The following is a 24,151-nucleotide window of genomic DNA, read 5'->3' as shown; positions in this document are numbered from 1 at the left end:
AGCATAACTGATTAGGGGTGTGTAAATGTCAAAAGGCAAGTTATTTAGAAGAAAATTTGAGGGTAGTGTATGTAAATTACATTGGTAGTAATATCTAATTCATGTGACTATGTGTAGAAGTTCTCACTTTCTCGATAATTATTGTAAAAAATAAATTGTCCATATAATACAGGAGGCGCGATAGCTCAGTCGGTAGAGCAGGGGATTCGTATTCCGGTGACCCGGGTTCGATTCCCACTTGGTGCGCTAGTGCCCTTTGGTAAGGCATTAATCCTCATTACCAGGTCCTTCGGAGAGGACCTTAAGCCATCGGTCCTCTGGTTGCTTGCTTACAAGCATTCATGCTTTCTTAGCAATCAGGTAAAAAATCCCCACCAATAAATCACCAATCAATCAAATCAAGATAAAGGGATGCTAAATAAGAGAGGACGGACTGCATAATGATATTCTATACTCTAACTGAAAGTTGGAGATCAAAATTATGGAGTCAACTGAATTATTTTCCACAATAGCATGCACCACAGTCTATCTTTTTATACAGCACTTACATCCGGTAAATTGACGAAACCAAATTTCTGAGAGAGAACAGAAGTGTTGGTGAGCTTGACGGTTGCGATGACCGACTCGTAGATGGTACAGAAACCGAAGTCGATGGAATCGACATCAAATTCAAAGTCAGACTTGGTGACGACAGCGCTTATGGTGAAGGGAACTGGACGGGTCTGGAAGAAATCATAAAAGAAATAAACAATAATTTCTAAATTGCTTCATCTCCAATGAAGTGCGTTGTATCCTCTGGAATAAGCACTGTACAAATCCAGCTATTTATTTAAAATAATGACAATACATTTTAAGGCATTTATCGGAGAAGTATATTGATTTTTAATATGGTCTTTTACATATCAATACAATTGTTATGACATAAATATCATTTTTACGGCGTTCTAAAATTTAGATATAAATTGTCGGGCAGAAATCACCAGTTAAAAAGTGCCAAAAGCCCCTCCCGAAATATGCCCCAAATACATATTTGAAAAGATGTGATTTTGAAGCCGGAGATCTTAATCCAGTGTATTTGGAGAAAAAAAATGTAGCCACAGATGACATCTTCTCCTGAGGTTTTGGCTGGAGTAGATGCCATGCGAGTGTTTAAGAGTTACCAACCTGATCAGCGACTTTGATAATAGTAGGGACTTCAAGGACGCCAGTCTCCTCGTCAAAGAACTTGGCAGCATCCTTTATAAGACTATGCCTAATAATACACAGAAAAGATCATGATAATAATTTATAATAATGATAGTAATGATACTGATAACAAGCAAACGCTAAGTGTGCCTTCCAGCATGCTGGCTGGCCCACAACAATAATAATACAAATACTTATATTAATACTAATATCAATACTAATACTACTACTACTACTAATAATAATACTGCTCCTACTACTACTAATAATGATAGCAGTAATAATGATAATAATAATAATGATGAGGATAATGATGATAACAATAACAGTAATAATACTAATAATAATACTACTAATAATAAGGAAAATAACGATAATAACAATGTATAGTAGTAGTAATAATGATAAAAATTAAGATATATTTCTTTTCCTTTACTTTGTTGTTAATACTGACAAACAATAAAATCTCATACCTTGGCAGAAACTTAAGCTGGGCTGAGAACTGTGATTGAGCTTGGATGTAGGCCGTCTTGGGCAGGATCTCCATGTAATTCCTAAGCTCCTTCTGCACCTCAAACAGGAGACGCAGCGCCGTTGTTGCCCGGTTGTTCACAACGATCGCGTCTTGGTAGAGCCGATCAAACATGCAAATCTTGAGGTCTATTGTCTGTCTTTCTACCCACACCGGCACATCTATGGCTGTGGCATATCCCTTGATATCGATCTGCATGGATATAATAATAATAATAATAATAGCTGGATTTATAAAGCGCTTTTTGCCTGGGGATACAAAGCGCTGCTATTATTACCCCCGGCTTTAGCTTGAGCTACCATCACCGGCGCTCAGTGCATGCAAGGAATTACTCCTGCCGGGTACCCATTCACCTCACCTGGGACGAGTGCAGCACAGTGTGGATATATTTCTTGCTGAAGGAAAACACGCCATGGCTAGGATTCAAACCCACGACCCTCTGTTTCAAAGGCGCGAGTCAGGAACACTAGACCACGATGCACCCACCGAATAACACAGAAATGAAAATCTTTCAAGAATTTCACTTAGTCAAAAAGCAGTAAAAATTTATCAAATGTTGTGGCATAACTCTTGGTATGGGTTTACATAACTCAACATGAAAATCATTCAAGAAACTTTGAAATAACTCAAAATGCTCTAACAAATTATCTAAGATCATAAATTCTGTGACCTAATGCTTGTTATGAATCTATATTAAAAAAATAAATGTCATTCAACGTGTGTTGAAATATTAAAGTCAAAATATACAAAATCTCTGAGCACATTAACAAAATAACACAACAAAAGGATATGCTATATACCCCATGTTCTTTCCAGGGAAAGAAAAAGAGACTCTTGATGGAGACCATTTGTCCTATTTTTGTTCATTTGAAATGACATTTTGAATTAAGTCCCATGATGAACATGTAGCTGATTGATCACCTAAGAGCTGGGGGTGTTTCACAAAGATTTAAGTATGACTTAGAGTCACACTTAAATGCCCACGCGCACATGATATGTAACGCGCAATCTGATTGATTGATATGCGCTAGTGTGCGTCCCTGACCAATGCGGTCATGCCTTTTAAAATGTATATCGCAGGCAACTCGGCATTTAAGTGCGACTCTTAGTTATACTTAAATCTTTGTGAAACACCCCTTCCCCCCGGAAACATTTGTGCATAAAGTTGTGCGTAACTTTACAAACAGCGTGGTGAAGCCACTCCCTAGACTTTACAATAATAAATATTTTAATATTTACAATTACATACAATGTAGTGCTTAATACTTTGTGTTTCTAAGTGCTTAACACGTAACCCCGGTCAGCGGATCCTGGCATGCCTGCACACAATGTATGGACTTTCTCCACTCCCTGGTGGGGAGCATTCTAACAAGAGTTCAAGACTCATCTGCTAAGCATACTACATAAGCTTTCGCATCCTGCCAGGTACACACTTAACACCTGGTTGGAGAGTGGTAAAGCGTGATTTGACGCCTTGCCAAAGGAGGCTAGGCCTCGGTGGGATTCGAACACAACACCCTCTGATTACAAGGTGAGAGTCAGAACCGCTTCACCTTGATGCTTCCACACAATTACATGCATTGTTCAGTTTGATTACTGTTATATTGTTAATTTGTTATATTGTTTTTTAATTATTTGGTCATGTAATGTTTAATTTGTTTATATTTATGCATTTTTAATCGTGAATAAAAACCAACCAACCAACAATTCAAAGGAAGAATTTTGAATTAATGAAGAGACTAAAACAACAAGGATCACTTACTGTCTGGGAATCTTCATCAGTAAATCTGATTTCAAAGTCCACGTCAACTTTGCCGGGGGTGTGAGGAGCAAAGATGATTTCTAGTTTAATGGATGAGAATGGCCCGATCTCGCCTCCAGTCACTTCACCGCATCTCATCCCATCTAATCCTCCTGGTCCTAAATCATCATCATCGTCTAAAGAGATAGCATCATCATCTAGAGTAAAATAGAGAAATTCACAATTACTATATTTAACAGATTAATGACAATCACCACCACCATCATTGTCTAAAATTTTCTTCATCATGATCATCTGCAATGGGACGACGTTCCAACAGACAGATGGTCAAGTTAGACTATGACTAGCAAATATTAGACTCATCATCATCACCATCGGCAGCATCATCATCATCATCATCATCGGCAGCATCATCGGCAGCAACATCGGCAGCATCATCATCAGTAGCAACATCATCGATCATCATCATCGGAAATCATTATCATCAACGATCATCATCATCATCACCATCATCATTTCATGTATTGATATTTAAACTTTTTTTTTTTATAACTTGAATGAATGTGTTTGAAGTGCCAGATAAATAATGATTTTATAAATATTCTAAAAATATCAGAGAATTGACTCACCATCATCTTCCCTTACGATGACAACTGACTTCTTGCTACGTCCTGACAATGCCAGCCTCTCTCCTTTATCATCTTCATTAACATCTAAGTGATCTCCTCCGTCTTCTTCATCTCTTATCTCTTCTTTCCTTGGTGATGAACCTGGGACTGTATCTACTACTGGTGTCTCTGATGTTGGCTTGGGTTTAGCTTTTGCTTTGGCTTTGTCATCTAAGACAAGCGGAGAAAAGTTTATTAATAAATCAATAGACAAAATCATGATATAAGGACTGCAGCCACCATCCAGACCTTTTAAGACTGCACTTAAAACGTACCTGTTTAAGAATTGATTATGTCTTTGCCTTATGGTTTTTTATTTGCACTGTAATAATAAAAGTCAGAATTTGGAATATGTCAAGAGTTAAGTTATTGTATTATGCTTTATCATAAATTGCATGGTTTTATGCCATGCTGTATAATTATTGAATGATCTAATCCTGTTGTAATCTGTTCTTTTCAATGACCATATTGTATTTTATAAGTTGAGATACTTAATTCATATATATGTGAAGCGCATAGAGACTTTGTGTATTATGCGCTATAGAAATGTAATTTTATTACTAATATCATTAAGAAAATATGCCATCTTTGGAGTATTCAGTTGCTTTAAATGCACTCAGAGAACATTGCCATTTCTTATCCCAGCCATGGAGTAATTTCCTTCAGCAAGAAATTGATCCACAATTTGCTGCACTTAATCCCAGGTGAGGTAAATGGGTAACAGCAGGAAGTAATTCCTCAAAAAGGATGAGCTTAAACATTGCATTTAATGTGGATTTTCTATCGTTTTTTTTTTATTTAACAGGGATCTTTTGAGCATTTAGGGGGCGAACTTGCCCAAGCCCCCTTGTAATTCCCCCCCCCCTGCTATGTACAAGAGCTTCACTACATTCACATGTTAAAGGGCAGAGTGAAACATATTTTCAGAGAACTTAGGAAATTGGGAACTTTCAGTAATCATTCACGTGACAGTGATTTAATTTTATTTGTCAAGTGGTCACGGCAATCTAACATCATTGTTCACATACCGTCTTTCTTCTTGCTTTTTCCTTTCTTTCCTTTCTTTGGAGTAGGTTCTTTCACTTCTACTTCTAAAACCGTCTCTTCGGCAGTGGTCTAAAATCAAGCAAAATGTCAGTCTTAAATTCAGAATATTTTCTATCATCGCTAGTCTTCACAAACATTGTGGAATAATTACATTTGATTGAGATTGAGTCTGCTACAGGGAGTACCAAGGTAGGCAGTCCATGTGACACTTAAAGGTCAAGTCCACCCCAGAAAAATTTTGATTTGAATAAATAGAGAAAAATCAAACTAGCATAACGCTGAAAATTTCATCAAAATCGGGTGTAAAATAAGAAAATTATAGCATTTTAAAGTTTTGCTTATTTTTCACAAAAAGTGATATGCACAACTCAGTGACATGCAAATGAGTAAGTATATGATGTCCATCACTCACTATTTCTTTTGTTTTTTATTGTTTGAATTATACAATATTTCATTTTTTACAAATATGACAAGACGGACCAACTTGACTGAACCATATAATATTGAACGATTCTAATTTAACATGTTCAGGGAGGAATTAATTTTTGTTTCACTTGACAATGAGGAGAAAATTAGAATATTTCATATAATAAAATATAAAAGAAATAGTGAGTGGATGATGTCATCAGTCTCCTCATTTGCATACAGACCAGGATGTGCATATAACTGTTTTGTGAAATTATGCAAAACTTAAAAATGTCACAACTTTCTTATTTTATATCCGATTTTGATGAAATTTTCAGTGTTGTGCTTGTTTGATTTTTATCTTTTTATTCATATCAAATTTTTGTTGAGGAGGGCTTGTCCTTTAACATTGGAACATGGAATGAACCATTATGGAAAAACTTGCTGTCAACATTCTTCACATAATATTCATTATATTTTTTACATTTTCATTCGATTCACACAGGTGAAAATGATGAAATTATCAAAAGGAACCTTCTGCCTTCTCGCTAGGGACTCAGTATTTAGACTAGAGAAGTGAAATAACAGTATGTTATAGAGCACTTTTATGACTGAAGTGTTTATCCTAGATGAATAAAATATCATCATTATTATATCAAAATAATTTTGGGCTAATATCTTACCATTCTCCCAAGTGATGTCCCTGCTGATGTTATAGTTCTTGCTTTCAGACCTACATATCAATGCAAGAATATGAATTCAAATATAATCTTATAAACCTTGATACACAAAACCATATTTTCTTACTTATATGTAATAAAGGGATGAATTAAGCATTGTTGAAAGAGGAAACAAAGCAATCCATTCATCTGTATGGATATTACACTTGTCTTTGACTAATGGAATATTTGCTCTGCTGAATGCACTATATTTGATACACCACTTGAGTGCATCCAATATTATATAATAATTGTGGACATTATTATATTACTATAACAGAGAATTGAATATTAAATAATTCTACAAAACAGGGATATAGATCCTAATCAAATGATTGGCTGAAATCTATCACCTGACCAGTCAGTTATTTTTAGCTAACAGGAAAATTTGCTAATGACTTGTACTAATGACTAGTTATATTGACCGGTCAAGGTTTTGAGATGAGGATGGTTTATCAAATGACGATAATCCACATCACTAGCTTATAAAGCATAAAATACACAATAATATACACCATTTTTGTTTGGGCTTTAGAATAATCATACTCGCATGCTACCTTTGTAAAGTTCAAATACCCTCAGCTATCACCCAGCCGTATTAGGAATGTGAAAAAGTAGCTTGTGTGAATAATTCTTACTAATGCCCTTGGTGATGTGTATCATTTGTATATCAGTAATGCAACAGGTCCAGCATTGCATTGGATAATGAATATTTTATCCCTTGCTTAGGATTGTTGAATTGAGAGTGCACACAAGGAGAAAATGAATAGTTTTTACTAGGACAAGACGTTAGCAATGAAATAGTTCATTTTCCTTGCTGACTTCGCCAATGACGTGTGCATGCACTGCCTGTCATGGCAGCTGTAGCCACCGTGTGCATTTTACTGGGTGCGCCAGTGGGGAGGGGGCTGCCTGCCAAGCGATCAGCATATCCTAAAAGTTTGATGAAATTTTTCATAAGTTATTAACTTATTTTTTTCTTATTTGATGTGATGAGGAATGATGCAGGTGGAAGGGATATAACAAAAATATACAATGACTCATTCTCGGAACAAGCTAAAACTATTCACACAGGAACATCAATAGTACCATTCTACGTCGGGCCGTTGACCCTCGGGAGAAGAGTACTATTGATGTTGATGTTCCTTCGATGTGAATAGTTTCAGCATCATAATATATTCTTATACTATACTAACCTGTGGTCTTGATGAATTCAAAGTTACATCCCTTAGCTCCTTTATTGAACAGGGTGATAGTCTTCTTCAAGGTCTCTCCAATCACCTGGGTCCCGAAATTCACAGAGTCTACATCACTCGACAGCTAAAGGCACATCAAAAATAAAAGGTAAAAAACAATGATTATGTGTGACCTGCCACCCCCAAACCAACAATGAGTCGCCAGAGATGATTCTCTGTAAATATCCAAAACAGTAATTTGGTGTTTAGAAAGTAAAAATTGGAAAATTAGCTCATCTGAAAGAGTTGCATGTATTCTTCTTCTTCCTACTGTCAACATTTGAAGTTGTTAAGTTAAGTAGAAAACGAGATGCAAGAGTTAGTCGGACACCATTTTTTCCGGATATCTTGGAAGTTTTGATGAGATTTGTACATTGTGCAAATTTCATGCTTGATTGACCTCCAGCAGACTTCAAACCTTGTTTTATTCTTATTCTTTTTAAGCTCTTAATGAATTTCTTCTCTATGCACTCAAATAGTTGTGTGGGCTATTGTTGATCAATTTCGATAAGTTATATATCATTTTAAAGCTGGAGATGACTCTTTCAATTTCAATGAAAATCTTATAATTTATTTTGGGCGACTTATTGGTGGTTTTGAGGTGGTAGGTCCATATAAACATTAAACTTTAATTCTTTGTCTCACATTTTGAATACCATTCACATTTTCTATTATTTTCCATTACCAAAATGACATTACAATTTCCTCAATCTATTTCAGCCGATACAATGACCATTCCTTCACAATATTTATTTCTGACCAATTATTTAAAAAAAATTGTCATGTTTTCAATAACATAGATACCTATAGTACTTTGATATCATAATAAATATTATCAATTTCAAAGAAATGTCACCAATCATTTAGTTAAGACAAAAACCAAGAATACTGCTACCATTCAATTATTTCCTGCATTAAATGGAGAATTAACACTTTGAAAAAGGGTGAATTAACTTACATCACATTTCTTTGTAGAGCACTTAACAGGAACGCAGAAAGGACCCGTCTGAGCCAAGAATTGCACCTCGCCTTCAAGGTCTTCATTGATCTATAAACAACAAGAAACATTTAAGAGCACATAATATTACACACCCTATCAGTCAATATCAGTAAAAGACCTTATGCATTGATGTCATCGCACTGCCATCTTGGAGGCTGAAGCCATTTCCTTGCGTGCATTGGTGGTATGCAGCTGGCGCATCTCTGACAACTTTGTATGCACATATTCCTATATCCTCTGAGGGGGGGGGGGGGGCACTATCAGATTATGATGCCATATGCAGAAGTTCTAAAGTCATTAAATGGACCTGTTTCTTGAATCATGTTATCAATGACAACCCACTAGATACTGTTATAAGCTACTAAAATACTTCTTATTGGTTATGAAGACTGGCACTGCCAAGAAAGTTTAATGAAATTTTCCAAGGGGGGGGGGTGCTACTTAAGAGAAGGCTTACTCCTGGGGAAGGAAAGTACATTAAGCAAAGATTACCATCTTCTTTTCAACATGTCTACTGTACACTGTAGCTTCCCGAAACCTTGATCGATTGTAACAAGCACTGTTCAATTTAATCCATTTCAAAACCAGCATAAACAGCAGTGATATCATCTTCCTTTGCTTAAATCTAGTATAAATTGTTTGAAATCAATGTCAGACAATACATCAAAGGACCAACCTTCACAATTATTTGTGCTCTTTGATGCATGCTGAGAAAACTCAATGCAAAATATGATATTTGATCTGCTTGAGGGTCTGGATGTAAGACCTCCAAAACCCCAAACAAAAATAAGAACAGGGAATAATTTTCCTGGTATCGCATCACAATATGCTCTGTATTTTTCAAAGACTGCTACACAAAAAGTATTGTCTTGCAGATTTTTTTTTAACATGGGACTATAAACAATATAGTTGAGAGCTTTTCTCTCATGACCAAAATTACTAATCAAATTTGGTAAGCGAAGTTATTCCCTGACAATAACCATTCAAACCATAAAGAGTTAAACTACTGTTAATTGCGATTTATGTAGTTTATCTTACCATTGGTTTGTATGTGACAAGCATTTCACAGCTCATACCAGCTGACATCTGGCCAGGTGGATCAAATCTAGTATTAATTAAAAAAAATATATAAAGTTTTTTGAAACACGAAATGTACTATTTCATTATTTTTCTACATCAATCTTTATTTATTTTACTCTTTGAAACCTAAATTGACTTCAGGAACTCTGGTAGGTATGCTATATCCAAACTAGGATCAGAGTGGTTTTTTAAGTGTTATATCTATTAAACTTAAGTTGCATTCAAATTCAAGTTGTATGTCATATACAACTCATAGGATGGGTGTAAGCACTACAAAGAGAGAAAAGGGAGGGTACAGGGAATATTCATATTCATATTGTCTGTCTAATTCTTTATCTCCACTACCCCCCCCCCAAAAAAAAAAAATATATATATATATATACAGTGCGTATCAAAAAAAAGTTTACACTTTGAAAAAGCCCTGGGAATTAAAAAATATACAACATGTGGGTAATTTTTTCACATATAATCTTGGGTTTGGGTCTCATCTATCTAATGAAAGTAAAAGTTTTGACAGAATGTTACACTTGAGTGAGCACTGTCCATTTTTGTAAAGCTCGCAGAAATCTGTTTGCGCAGAAATGCTCGTTTTCACGCTGTGTCAAGGGGAAAGGGCGAAATAAAACTTACCCTGCGAAACATTTCTCATTCATTTCCCTTCCACTTTTAGTCGATTGAAATAAAACGAATACATTCCAGCATTTTGTAACAATTTTGCCACCCAAATTGAAATTTCAACACTTAGTAAGCACAACCTTTACCCTTTTGTGTGCCAGCTGGATCTGAGGACATAACTGAATCTGAACAAAAGCTAATATCAGACATCTCCAGCATTTTTCACTAAGTTTGTGTCATTAAAGTGGGTTTACATTTCATTTTTGATTTGATACTTGTTTCCTCCACACTTTTCCCAAGCTTGACAATGATTAATAAAATGAAAATGAAGCCTAAGCCATTTCATGTAAATCACAGCTCAGTGTAAAGCAAATACCGTCAAGATGGCCTCGGTGTGTGGGGGAGTGGGGTGGGGCGCAATGCACTCTTCAAAGTGTTTTGGGCAAGGAAACAAGTTAAAAAAGGTCAAAGATATCATCAAATCAATTTTACTAGCTAAATTCCACGTGTTCTTCATGATTAAGGTCTACTTTTATTTGCATAACTATTACCAAGTTCTGCGCAAATCATTTTTCACTAACTTTTCAAAAGTAAGTGGTGCTCACTCAAGCGGAAATATTTTTCAACAGTTATATCGTCATTTGCTAAAATGGATCTGTACCAATGTTAAAATGTGGAAAAATCTTCAGGATATTACAAATATATAATTTTATAGGATTTTTTCTAAGTGTTAACTTTTTATTGATACGCACTGTATATATACATGAAAAAAAAATAATAATAATAAAATAAAAAATATTTTAGATTGTAAAACAGCATTTTTTTTACTTTTCTCAAAACAAGTCACACATGCAATTAAAAAAAAATGTATTTTTCATAAAAACTGCAGTATTTTCATTAAAAAACAAAAACAAATAAAGAACAGCTGGCATATATATATATATTACAGATTAAGAAATAAAGAGAACTTACTGTACATCAATGAAGTCTTTAAGATGTTCTGATAAATCCACATATTTGAGGAAGTTAACGCTGTAGGAGATATTAGTCAGGATAATCCTCTTCTTGTATGGCTTACCAACATCAAAATCCTTAAAAAAAAACAGACAGAGCAGAAGATATCTTCAGAATTAATGAAAGCTAAGTGGATTAGTCTCCGGACTTTGAAACAGGGGGTCGTGGGTTCAAATCCCAGCCATGGCGTTATTTCCTTCAGCAAGGAAATCATCCACAGTGTGCTGCACTCGACCCAGGTGAGGTAAATGGCTACCGGCAGGAAGTAATTCCTCAAAAAGCTGTGTGCACCTGAATAGGCAGCCTAGCTTAGCCGGGTAATAATAATAGCAGGGCCCACTGGGAGAACAGTTTTCGGAACTGAAGTGGCAACCCTGGGTAAATATACTGTTATTATTATTAACTCAACTACTTGCAGCAAACGATAATTTCATGAGAAAGTTTTCGAAATTAAGTTTGTATAAACGATATCATATGAGATCTAGATTGACATGTAGTGAGTTTGAGCAAACTAAACTTTGTGAAATAATTAAATCCATGTAAAACAAGCACAGTGAATACTATTGACACAGACACATGTAAGCACATTTGGGAACATACAATATCTGTAAGTGTGGGGGAATTTTTTTTTGTCAATTTCTCAGAAACTGTGCATTTTCTACCAGTATTAGTAGGCACATTCTTTTTATTATAAATACAAACACAAGGTTGCTCATCTTATAATTTTTTATTTCCAATCTTCAATTTTGAGATTTATATCACAGTTGGAATCTACATTTAAATTTGTGACAATGAGAAGATATCAACCTGAAAGGTAATGTATTTACAACTATCAGTCCTTGGTTATTATTATCAAGCAAATATTTTGACATAACGATATATATAATTTCAACATTTTGAAATCATTTTGCAGATTCTAAGAGGTTATTTTCACCTTTTTGTTTAGTTTTCCAGTGTACCAATAGTCATGTTTCAAAGAGGCAATTTTGGCATTATTAAACCTCAAATAGTCATAAAAATGACATACTGTAATAGAATATAAAAGTTTTAATGCCACTAAGCTGATGAATTTCTACCTCAATATTAAGACGTCTCAGAGGAACATCAAACAAAAGCAAGGAAGAAAGAATGAATGAATGAATAAAACTGTTTTAAAGTTAAGATTTTCAAATTAATACTTGAAAGATAACTATCCTTCATCATCATGAATACACACTTCTGTTTCACATGACAAAGTACAGTTATTATACATTACAACTACCATATGTACATGTACAATGTATATTATCATTTAGCTACTCATTATCTTGTCTTCAAAACAAAGAAATACTGTTCAAACTTGTCTGTACCTTAAAGTGGACTGTCTCAGGTTTACTGACAAATGCACATCCTTTAAATTCTCTTCCGGCTGCAATCTGTTTCTTGACTATCCCCGATCGATGTTTATCAAGAGCAGCGGCCATCATCTCCTTCTCCATTTTACTGGGGTAATTCAGTGTATACGTCTTCTCCTCATCCTTTGGAATCTATAAAGACCAATAACAATTCATTCATTCAGTGTTGGGATCTACACACCAATACAAATTTCAGTCATTCAGTATTGGTATCTAAATACCAATATCTACTTCATTCATGTCACTGGCGTAAATCCCGGGGGGATGGGGGGGATATATCCCCCCCACTTTTCGAGGAGGGGGGGATGGCCTGTACAAACATCCCCCCCACTTTTTACGAAAAAAATGAAAAAAAAATCACAAGAGATAATTGTTTTATTGGTGAAAATTCTTCCAAAAATACCGCTTAACAAATAAAATAATATTATTGAATCATAAAATGCAAATAAAGAGCCAGTTCACCATTTCCAAACGAAATACTTCCAATTCATCAATGTTGGGGTCTTTGGGAAGGGATGAAGATGGAATGTCAAAAAATTTTGAATGTAATCTCTAATAAACCATTAAACCATCATGGGGTAAAAAAGATAATAATATTGGAGGGGTATTTGCCATATGGACATACAGTGGCGTAACTACGGGGGACATGGGGGGCACATCCCCCCCCCCATTGGCTGACAAAAAAAAAACGGGGAAAGGGAGAAAAGGAGAAAAGAGGGAGAAAGGAAGAGAAACGTAGTGGGAAAGAAGAAAATATTATTCATTATAATGTTATATTATATTAAAATTATGTTAAGTTACATTACATAAGAAACATTTTTATCATAACTTTATGAAACATAATTTGCCCAGGGCCTACGTCTCAATTGTTCCTGGGGCTCGCATTGTCTGTTTAACGAGATATTTAATCCTGTTGTACCAAAACATCCCGTTTTCAAGTCAATATAAACCAAATATATTTCCTAGCACTTGAGTTATCATTATTTTATGTAGTGACATATGCTTTTTTTTCATGACTCAAAAGTGATTGCCCCATGTTAAGGTCTTCGTATATATGAAACATTTCCTGTCCGTGATTACGTTCGCATTTTTCATGGATTGGTGAGATACGTCTGCTCTTCATGAATTCCTAAAATCAGTCCTTAAAATGTCCCTTCTTCTGATCTGAATATCAAAAATTTTCAGCTCGCGCTTTGCGCTCGCATCATTTGGTTAATGAAATACGTATGGTCCTGGTTAATTCCTACAAAGAAAACTTAGAATGCCCCACTTCAGGTCTGAATTATCTAAGTTTTCAGCTCGCGCTTCGCGCTCGCATTGTTAAGCGAGACAGGTACCTATCATGATTACACAAATTTGATTATAATGTCCCTTTTTAGGTGTGAATATAAAAAAATTTCAGCTCGCGCTTCGCGCTTGCATTATTTGATGAGTGAGATACATATCCGTTTAATGACATTGTCCTTAAAATGTCTCTATTAGGACACTCACTCAGTCATTCAAAAATTTTGCTGGTGCCCCCCCCCCCCAATGCCGTGACCCACGGTACGCCACTGTGGACATATCAATGACAATTCCTTGCATATCTAAAAACATGATTGCAAAAAAATGCCAAAATATTTCAGTCATCCCCCCCACCCATCAACACGGATTTACGCCAGTGATTCATGTAGTATTAGGACCTAAACACCAATATCAATGTCATTCATTCAGTTTTGGGATCTACTGACCAATATCAATTTAATTCATTCAGTGTTGGTATCTTAACACCAATATCAATGTAATTTATTCAGTGTTGGGATCTAAACACCAATATCAATGTAATTTATTCAGTGTTGGGATCTAAACACCAATATCAATTTAATTTATTCAGTGTTGGTATCTTAAACACCAATATCAATGTAATTTATTCAGTGTTGGGATCTAAACACCAATATCAATGTAATTTATTCAGTGTTGGGATCTAAACACCAATATCAATGTAATTTATTCAGTGTTGGGATCTAAACACCAATATCAATGTAATTTATTCAGTGTTGGGATCTAAACACCAATATTAATGTAATTTATTCTGTGTTGGGATCTAAACACCAATATCAATGTAATTTATTCAGTGTTGGGATCTAAACACCAATATCAATGTCATTTATTCAGTGTTGGGATCTAAACACCAATATCAATGTAATTTATTCAGTGTTGGGATCTAAACACCAATATCAATTTAATTCATTCAGTGTTGGGATCTAAACACCAATATCAATGTAATTTATTCAGTGTTGGGATCTAAACACCAATATCAATGTAATTTATTCAGTGTTGGGATCTAAACACCAATATCAATGTAATTTATTCAGTGTTGGGATCTAAACACCAATATCAATATAATTTATTCAGTGTTGGGATCTAAACACCAATATCAATTTCAGTCATTCAGTGTTGGGAACTAAAGACCAATATCAATGTAATTCATTCAAGTTGGGGATCTAAACACCAATATCAATTTCAGTCATTCAGTTTTGGGATCTAAACACCAATATCAATTTAATTCATTCAGTGTTGGAATCTAAACACCAATATTAATGTAATTTATTCAGTGTTTGGATCTAAACACCAATATCAATATAATTTATTCAGTGTTGGGATCTAAATACCAATATCAATGTAATTTATTCAGTGTTGGTATCTAAACACCAATATCAATGTAATTTATTCAGTGTTGGGATCTATACACCAACATCGATTATGATACTTTTAATAAAAACCCACAAAATTTATGACTGCTAGACCCAGTTTCATCACTGTACATGTACCTCTTGCACGTAATGGTTTTATGCTTGTTTATGAAACTGCATATTTTTTGTGCGCTAAAGAGGACAGACAAAATTTATGACTATATTCATGACATCTTCCAGAATACCGCCCAAAACCCAGAATACTCCTAGGATAGCGGAAGGAGAAACTGTTAAAAGTGGATAATTGTCTTGATTCTCACCTTGTAAGCTTTGTGTTGCTTATTCCACAACCCTTCAAACTCAGGCTTGGCTAGATCTTCCTTGATGGGATCCTCCACCGTACCCATCGCCATGGCAACACCAGACGATCCTCCGAACAGGAAGTCTTCTCCTTCCTCGTCTGATGAATCCTGAAGCATCTCCTCCGTGATGGTCTGTAAATCACAGATGTGAAATCATTCCGTATTTAGAGAAAAAGCTTTGTTTTGATTTATAAAAAAAAAAAACATCTAGGTAATGTTTGTGGCCATATAACAAAGACATTCTCTTTTGCATATCGTCGCTGGGCTGATATAACCTCGTATCTCAAAATTTAAAATTTTGAAGGCAGCTTAGAAAAGGCTGTTTTTTAAAAATATAGCAATGGTGGCAGTCCGACATTGTCTGAAAACAGTCTCCTGATACATGTGAAGAACCCTTTCCAGGCAAAAGAAAGTTGTTACCCATGTTATAACTCTAAAATCTAGCTTAATCTTAGCTGTCATCAAAATATTTAAATTTTGAAATACAAGGTTTTATCAGCCCAGGCACAATATTTACTATACATCAAAGTTTGTACGATATTCACAAAATAGATGGAAACTTGTCTGGGGCCTGTTTCATAAAGGTCTTCAGATTATAGCAAATACTGTGGTATGGTAGCAATGGGGGTCAGCAGCCAATTCAATCATGGTTTTCATGTTAGTTTCCTCAATGCCAATATTATCATAATAAATAAAAAGGTTCATCTGTTTTGTGCCATGACATAGCAAAAACATTCTTTATTCACTATCATGTAATTTATTCAAGATAATGCCATCATAGTCAGAAGTCTTTATCATTCAATTCAATTCAGTTTACTTTGGATTTTGTCTTTAGAGACAACATCTAAGGCAGCACAAAGCTTGGTGATACCTTTCTCTTTGTTTTAAGATGTTTTTAAAACACATTTTAAAATGTGTCTTATCTTGCTATTTCATTTGTATCTGAAGCCATAAGATAATACTGTTTTACATCAAACTTCAAATGGATATAAACTTACAATGGCTCCTTCCCTCTTTCCGCCAGCCTCTCCCTCTCCAGTCATTTCTTCATCATAATCTCCTTGAGAGGCATCCATCTCGGGTGACGCCATTTCTCTAAGGATGGTCGGTGACTTGCGTTTATGCGGCTTCACCCTCAACGATTTCTCCCACTTGGGATCTTCAAATACGTGAGGATACATCTTTTGTCTTCTCTTCATCTGTTTTTCTTCGTTCAGGATGTGCGAGAGAAGCTTGGCTTGCTTCTGGTGTTGTTCTGCTTTATATTTCCTATTGATGAATAATGATAATATAATAATAATACATCACTTATACAGCGCATAATAAACAGAAAGTTTCTCTATGCGCTTTACCATAAAGGAAACAAAAATACATATCATAATTTAAACAAAGAAATAGACCTGTAAAGTACAGCATTAGTTAATAATTACCAATACTATATTACACCTAGTTATAAATTATGAAAAAGATAGGTTTTAAGTAAGGACTTGAAAGTTGAATAAGTGGATGCCTGTCTGATAATTAGGGGTAATTTGTTCCAAAGGGTTGGTTAATGAAAATGAGATGGCTGTACATTAGGCCTCCAAAAAAGGCAATAATTGTATCACATCAAATTACTCAGGAAGGCAGTGGCGGACCGTGACCCGGAGGAGACAAAGCATTGGGGGGGCACAGCATTGTTCACAAACAATACAGTGCCCCTCCAATGCTTTGTCTCCTCCGGGTCACAGTCCGCTACTGCAGGATGGGATAATTGCATTCTGCTAGTAAGGGCCAATATTGCACTCGTCTATATCCGTGTAAAGTACCTATTGGCTCTGACGAGTGGAACATTTCTGATATTCCAAGAAGTACAACCCCTCAATATTAATTATTACCATCTGTTCCCCTCTGAAAGTAAAGCGATGTAAGAAAATGGTATCACACATCCCAATCAATTATTACAGCCTTACTCCATAAAATTATTTTGATCAGAGAAATGTGACTTCCACATAGATCTTCATGTCGTTTCATATGCACCCACTTGACCAGTAAATATCAATCTAAGTCACGAATCTGTTTATGAGGCCGCCATCAATTCAAGCCTAACCGCTCATGATGGCGGTCTCCTGCGTTCATTTATTACATTATATATATATGTTTACATTTATAAAAGATTAATTTATACTCACACCCTTATTTGTATTTATCATGTAATATGACTACATTGTTTATATTGTGAATTATTTTGTATATTGTAATTGTAAATATTTTTGTATTGTTTTTGAACGCAGAAATAAATGCAAGCAAACAAACAAACAATATAGCATCATTGTGCATAGCATTACACAGCTCACTTCGCACATTGTCTATTTCATGCATTGCGCATACATGGAGACAATGTAATATGGTACATTATCACCCGTATCAGACATCTGAGCTGGTCATTTACAAAATCGTATTGCCCTACATTTTTTTAATATCGGGAAGGGATAGGTATATATTGTTTGTATTTTGCTCGGTCTCTATGCGCGTATTGACTTTGCACGCAGAGACGATGCAAAATATACCTTTGTATTTTCCCTGGTCTCACATCCGGGCCTTTGAGGATGCGAATGAAGTGATACGCTTCATAATGTTCCGCGCACCAACGATCTACGTCATAATAAAGACAACGCTGGATCTGGGCGCTTGCAAGTACGTCATAATGGTAAAGTGCAGAGCCTAGACACTGATATTATCATGACACAACAGAACTCTATTCTAGATATCACTGTTATCATGATTTTTGCTCTAGATATCTGATTTGGATGATAATAAAAATATTGACTGCCCTTCTTTCGGGGAACATCAAATATATTGCCCTTAAAAGACCCATATTGCCCTCGTCTAAAGACTCGGGCCAATATGATTCTTTTGCTGGCAATATATTTGATGTTCCCCTCAAGACCAGTCAATATTATATAAATATAAAATAGCAAATTTTGTAAATTGGCAGATTTCAATGTTTTGTGCAATATGCTCTCAAACAACCTTAAGGGATAATATTTACTTATTGATACATTGAAGCATCTATGAATAGACATCATAGGGCTCAAAATAGGTACGCCACCTCTCACGATATACAAAGCCATCATGGAATATCTACTCACTTTCTACTCTTCTCTCTTTCATCAATCCTTTGTTTAGTGAGCATGACTTCAGGTGCATTCTCCCCTCCGGTGATCAGCTGATCTTTCTCATCCTCAGTTTCCTTCCGCTCCAGTTTAGCTTCATAGCGATTACGAGCTTGAAGAGCACGGAGGTTCTCCTGTAAAGAAAGCAAGGCAATATCATTCTCACTGATAATAAACAAAGACACTTATTCATTTGTATTAATTAGTAAAAATGTCAGTCATTTGTTGACTAAATTGCTCTTAACCAATTCAATAGACCTATTTTACTAGCTAATAGCATGCATCGAGTGAACTATGTACAGCATTCTCATTTGTTTTGAGTAGGCTGTAGTGGGGGACGAGTGGCTCAGAATTTTGTTATCATGATGCTTGACTTACCCTATTGGAGCTGATGTCTTGCTTGAGTTTAAGCAAAGTGCCCATTCTTTTATCGGCATGAGCTTTCTCTCTTTCAAATTCATCAGCCTCTTCCTGACGATATCTGGAAGAAAAAAAATTTGACAAAAGTTCTTTATTTTGGTATCGTTATCATCATCATCTTCACAGTCACAATCATCACCATCATCATCATCATCATCACCATTGTCATCATCATCATCATCACCACCACCACCACCATCATCATCATCATCATCACCACACCACCACCACTACCACCATCATCATCATCATCATCACTGTCATCGTCATCCTTATCATCAATTCATCACCCTCATCATTATCGTCAACATTGTCATAATGATGATGATGATGATGATCATCATCATCATCATCGTCATTATCATCATCATCATCATCATCATCATCATCAATCATCATCATCATTCTATTCTTCCTATTCATCATTGCCTTCACAACATCACACCCACAACCGCCATCTCTTCTAGTCAGCAGTTAACCTCTTAAAAGAGATTACAAATTTTTGTACAACCCCATGACTTTAAAGCCATTCACTTACCTTGCCAAGGATTGTTTGAGGTATTGAGAAGCGACTTCTTGGCTTTTCTTGGCAGCGTTCACAGCCTCCCTATGCTTCCTATCATGTTCCATCAAAGCCTCTATATGGTCTCTGTCAAGAATCAGATCAAAACGTCAACAGTGAATGTGAGATTTGCAATGTTATGTGATATTTCATGTAATTGTTTTTTTATTGTTGTTGTATAATTTTTTTTATACTCCACTCTAATTTTGCCGTATTTAAATTACGGTATCCTTTCTTGGGGGAACAGTTCAAAAGTTTTTATCAATAAAATTTTACTTATTCAAAAAAGACTAATAAGAATTATTAATAATACAAGTTACCGGGCTCATTCTATGCCACTCTTTTATTCATGTAATGTTCTACAAATCCATGATCTTTATGCATTTAACCTTGGAATATTTATGTTTCAACTCTCAAGAAAAGAATTACCTACTACCGTATCTTCTCTATTCAGAAAGAATGACGAGATTCATAGCTATCCTACTCGTCAAAGTCATTATTATCATCTTCCACGTACTCGTACAGCTTTTTCACACAAAACAATTATTGTCACAGGTCCATTATTCTGGAATGATCTACTAACCGACTTCAAAGATTGCAATTCTATATATACTTTTAAACGTAAATTGAAAATTTATATTTTAAACAAATGTCTAAACGACAATTCATTGGCTCCCTAGTGTTCCTCTGAACTGTTGTCAGACCACCTCCCTTTGCTTTGTTTTCTTTAGTTTTTTTTTCTTTTTGTCTCCTTCTTTCTCTCGTTTTTTAAATTTTTTTTTAAAGGAAATATATATTTTTTTCTCTTTTTCTCTTACTCTTTCTTTTCTTGTAACATATTGAACTTAAAACAAGTTGACAATTACTGTGAACACACAGCGGGTGACACTATGAATACACAGTGGAGTACACTGTGGCTCATTGTGAACATACAATAGAAGACACTGTATCACACTGTGAATATACAATGGGAGACACTATGGCACATTGTGAATATGCAAAGGGACACACTGTGGTACACTGTGAACATACAATGGGAGACACTGTGACACACTGTGAACATACAATGGGAGACACTGTGGCAAACTGTGAACATGTAATGGGAGACACTGTGAATATACAATGGGAGACACTGTGGCACACTGCGAACATACAATGGTAGACACTGTGGTACACTGTGAACATATAATGGGAGACGCTGTGACACACTTTGAATTTACAATGGGAGGCACTGTTCCATACTGATCACACATATGAATACACTATGGCACACTGTGAACACACAATGGGAGACACCTTGGTACACTGTGAACACACGTTGGAACACACTGTGAACAAACAGTGGGCACACAGAGGAATCCACTGTGGCATACTGCGAAAAAACAATAGGAGACATGTTGGTACATTGTGAACACATGTTGGGGCACACTGTGACACACTATGAGCACATAGTGGGCAACACTGTGGTACATCATGAACACACATTGGGACACACAGTTGGATACACTGTTCCAAACTTTGAACACACAATCGAATAAACTGTTCCTCAAAGTGAAAACACAGTGGAATACACTGTTCCACACTGTGAATATACAATAGGACACACATTATTCCAAACTGTAAACATCCAATGAGGGACAATGTGGGACACACTATGACCAACCACCCCAGAACCAACAATAAGCTACTAGGGAAGGTTCTCTGTAAATAACCAAAATAGTACTTTGGTCATCAAAAAAGTTAAAATTATAGTTAATCTGGAACTGAAAGAGTCATTCTTCTTCTTCTTCTTCATAAGATAAGAATTTGAAGAGGCAAACTTTTATAAAAGATAAGATACAAGACTTTCTCCATCACCATTTTTCGGGACTTCTTGGAAGTGTCATTGAGATTGTAAAGTGTGTGCATCTGATGTTTGAATGCACCCTAATGTTCTTTGAAATTCTCACTGAATTTCATCTTCACTCAATAAAGTTCTTGGATGGATTAATTGTTAATCAATTTTAACAAGTTACATATCATTTTAAAGCATAGGATATGATTTCTAAGGCTCAATATACATCTCAATATTCACTTTGGGTGACTTATTGTTAATTCAGGGTTCCCAGCATTTCAAGAAAATAAAATTTCCTGATTTTTCCCTGATGAAGTTTAAAAATTCCCTGATAATTATTAAACCCGTTCCCAGTTTCGCATGTTTTCTTAGTTGTTGCAGTGAATTACATGTATTTTCAGTATAAAAACAATAGTGTAAAACTAACTAAAGTAACAACATAATCAGTCATTCAATGGATGTTGTTTTAATATGCTACAAAATATAACAGAGTCTGACTGACTATCGTGCTTTCGACTTTTAGGCTGATCAAAATACCCTGAGTTTCCCCTCATTTTAGACATTTTCCCCTGATTTCAGGTATTTTTAAAATCAAATTCCCTGATTTTTCCCTGACTGGAAAAAAAAAAATTCCCTGATGGGCTGGTAACCCTGTAATTATAGAGTGGCAGGTCAAAACAGTGTTATCCCAGCTGGTTTAATACCTGTCTCTGATCTTTCTCCTCTGCTCCGCCTGTGACAGATATTTACTTTCCTTCTGGGCTCTCCTGGCAGCATTAGCCTTCCTCTCCAACTCTAGATCAGCTTCCTTCTTCCCAAGTTCCTCTTCTTCTAGCAGGTACTTGCCTCGCTCAAGATCAAACCGGGATAGCTGCAACCTAGTAAGCATGAACAGGCATAGAGCAAGAACAGACTTTGAGTCAACACTCTCATCTATATGCCATTAGAAGACAACTCCAACTTCAATATTATGTTTACATCGATAATCCTATATTGCCTTACCTTTATTATGTATCATAATCCCCGCAATTGTCATTGTATTTTTCTTCATGCCACATTTTACCAGTATTCCCAGTGCATTGGTTGGTTTGGCGGGGGGCCATCAGGTCACAGTGATTAAGTTCGCTCTCCTCTTCCCTGGCCACCAACTGATGCACTGGGCAAACTGCTATCAAATATTGCACGTACCTGTAGTATTTTTTGTCATTTTACGTAATGATTGATAATGCTTTTGTAATCTTGAATATGTTTCAAGTGCCAAATAATAAATAAATAAATAAATAAATAAATAAATAAATAAATAAATGAATGAATGAATAAACAAATAAATAAATAACAACTTGTACCAGCCGGACAGAAGTATTGTTAGTGCTAATAACATGCTAACAGAGGCTCTGTGCAACCAATAATATCGCAGGGATGCGTAATGTCGCAATGTGTTATTTACATCTTTTATCAACGTTTGACATCACAATCCAAAATATGTGACTGACCCTACTGTTACAGTTATTCAAGCGCTAACAACGTTCTGTACAGCTGATTGTTGTACTGTATTTTCCAGCGTTTTATCTTGATATCTCGACTGCTTCAAAAGTACTACCATCGGGTATAATGAACCAGTTTCTTAAGTGTAGTAAATAGGTAATGGCTGGAATACCGATTCCTTGAAAATGTTTTTTTCTCTGGGATGAGGGCTGACTAAACCTGGGGTAAAAATGGCAATTAGCGCCTTCAGCACTTTGCAGAGTTGAAAAGACCACTTTGTGAAAGTTTCATCAATATCATGTAAACGATTCTTTATTTCTTTAATAACAAGATGCAACAGTGAACAATTCAAATTTTATTTAATCATTTTAATAGAAAATTCAAAAATTAAAGGAAACCTCACAGTACTCCATTGCTGACACAAAATCATTTGAATTTTCAGTCAGAATGAAAAGCTTTAAAAGAATTCAATGAGAATTGTAACAAACTAAAGTAATAATTAAAGAGTTCAAACGTTCTAATACTATGAAGTGCTCATCAGCACATATTAACTTACTCAGCCTTATCGAGTCTTTCCATGATCTGTGCTTCTAAGATCGCCTCTGCTCCCAATTCTTTGGCTAGCTTGTCTAACTTGCTCTGTAGTCTATACATGTTAGCAGAGTGGCCATCCCTCTGGCATATATCGAGCTGTATCATGACATGATCACGTTCCAAGGTCAGCGCTTCAAGACTCGTTCTACTCTTGTCGAGTTCCTCCCTAAATGAAATGAATGATATCATATTTCATTACATACAATGCCACACACATTGATGAGGTTCATTCATCGTAACCAATACAAGAACAGGATCAAAATTATGTTTGTAAACTGTTTCATGAAAGATGAATAAAACATGTGACATATAAATCTATATACAAGATATGGACCACTTTATGTTCAAAATGAATCACTGATTATGCAAAATGTGATACATGCTTCTCAGAAGAAATTAAAACATGATATG

The 24,151-nt window shown here is 35.5% G+C and overlaps 1 protein-coding gene across 1 annotated transcript in view; it reads right to left on the bottom strand.

Moving 5' to 3' along the window:
• Nucleotides 1–24,151, bottom strand: part of LOC129276896 (cilia- and flagella-associated protein 74-like) — a 46,649-nt gene that overhangs the window by 18,214 nt on the left and 4,284 nt on the right. The window contains exons 4-22 of the mRNA XM_064109784.1: nucleotides 23,703–23,906; nucleotides 22,366–22,539; nucleotides 19,804–19,914; nucleotides 19,224–19,326; nucleotides 18,822–18,979; nucleotides 16,689–16,959; nucleotides 15,649–15,822; nucleotides 12,612–12,788; nucleotides 11,221–11,339; nucleotides 9,592–9,658; nucleotides 8,512–8,601; nucleotides 7,515–7,638; nucleotides 6,283–6,332; nucleotides 5,176–5,263; nucleotides 4,109–4,318; nucleotides 3,480–3,676; nucleotides 1,659–1,909; nucleotides 1,165–1,252; nucleotides 549–722 (exon numbers count right to left, since the gene is read on the bottom strand). Coding sequence (XP_063965854.1) covers nucleotides 549–722; nucleotides 1,165–1,252; nucleotides 1,659–1,909; nucleotides 3,480–3,676; nucleotides 4,109–4,318; nucleotides 5,176–5,263; nucleotides 6,283–6,332; nucleotides 7,515–7,638; nucleotides 8,512–8,601; nucleotides 9,592–9,658; nucleotides 11,221–11,339; nucleotides 12,612–12,788; nucleotides 15,649–15,822; nucleotides 16,689–16,959; nucleotides 18,822–18,979; nucleotides 19,224–19,326; nucleotides 19,804–19,914; nucleotides 22,366–22,539; nucleotides 23,703–23,906 — 2,830 coding nt within the window. The remainder of the gene's footprint in view (nucleotides 1–548; nucleotides 723–1,164; nucleotides 1,253–1,658; nucleotides 1,910–3,479; nucleotides 3,677–4,108; nucleotides 4,319–5,175; nucleotides 5,264–6,282; nucleotides 6,333–7,514; nucleotides 7,639–8,511; nucleotides 8,602–9,591; nucleotides 9,659–11,220; nucleotides 11,340–12,611; nucleotides 12,789–15,648; nucleotides 15,823–16,688; nucleotides 16,960–18,821; nucleotides 18,980–19,223; nucleotides 19,327–19,803; nucleotides 19,915–22,365; nucleotides 22,540–23,702; nucleotides 23,907–24,151) is intronic.

This window comes from Lytechinus pictus, chromosome 14 (genome assembly GCF_037042905.1).
Source record: "Lytechinus pictus isolate F3 Inbred chromosome 14, Lp3.0, whole genome shotgun sequence".
Taxonomy (NCBI): Eukaryota; Metazoa; Echinodermata; class Echinoidea; order Temnopleuroida; family Toxopneustidae; genus Lytechinus; species Lytechinus pictus.
Note: the sequence above shows the minus strand (reverse complement) of the source record. Positions and strands in the feature narration are given on the sequence as shown.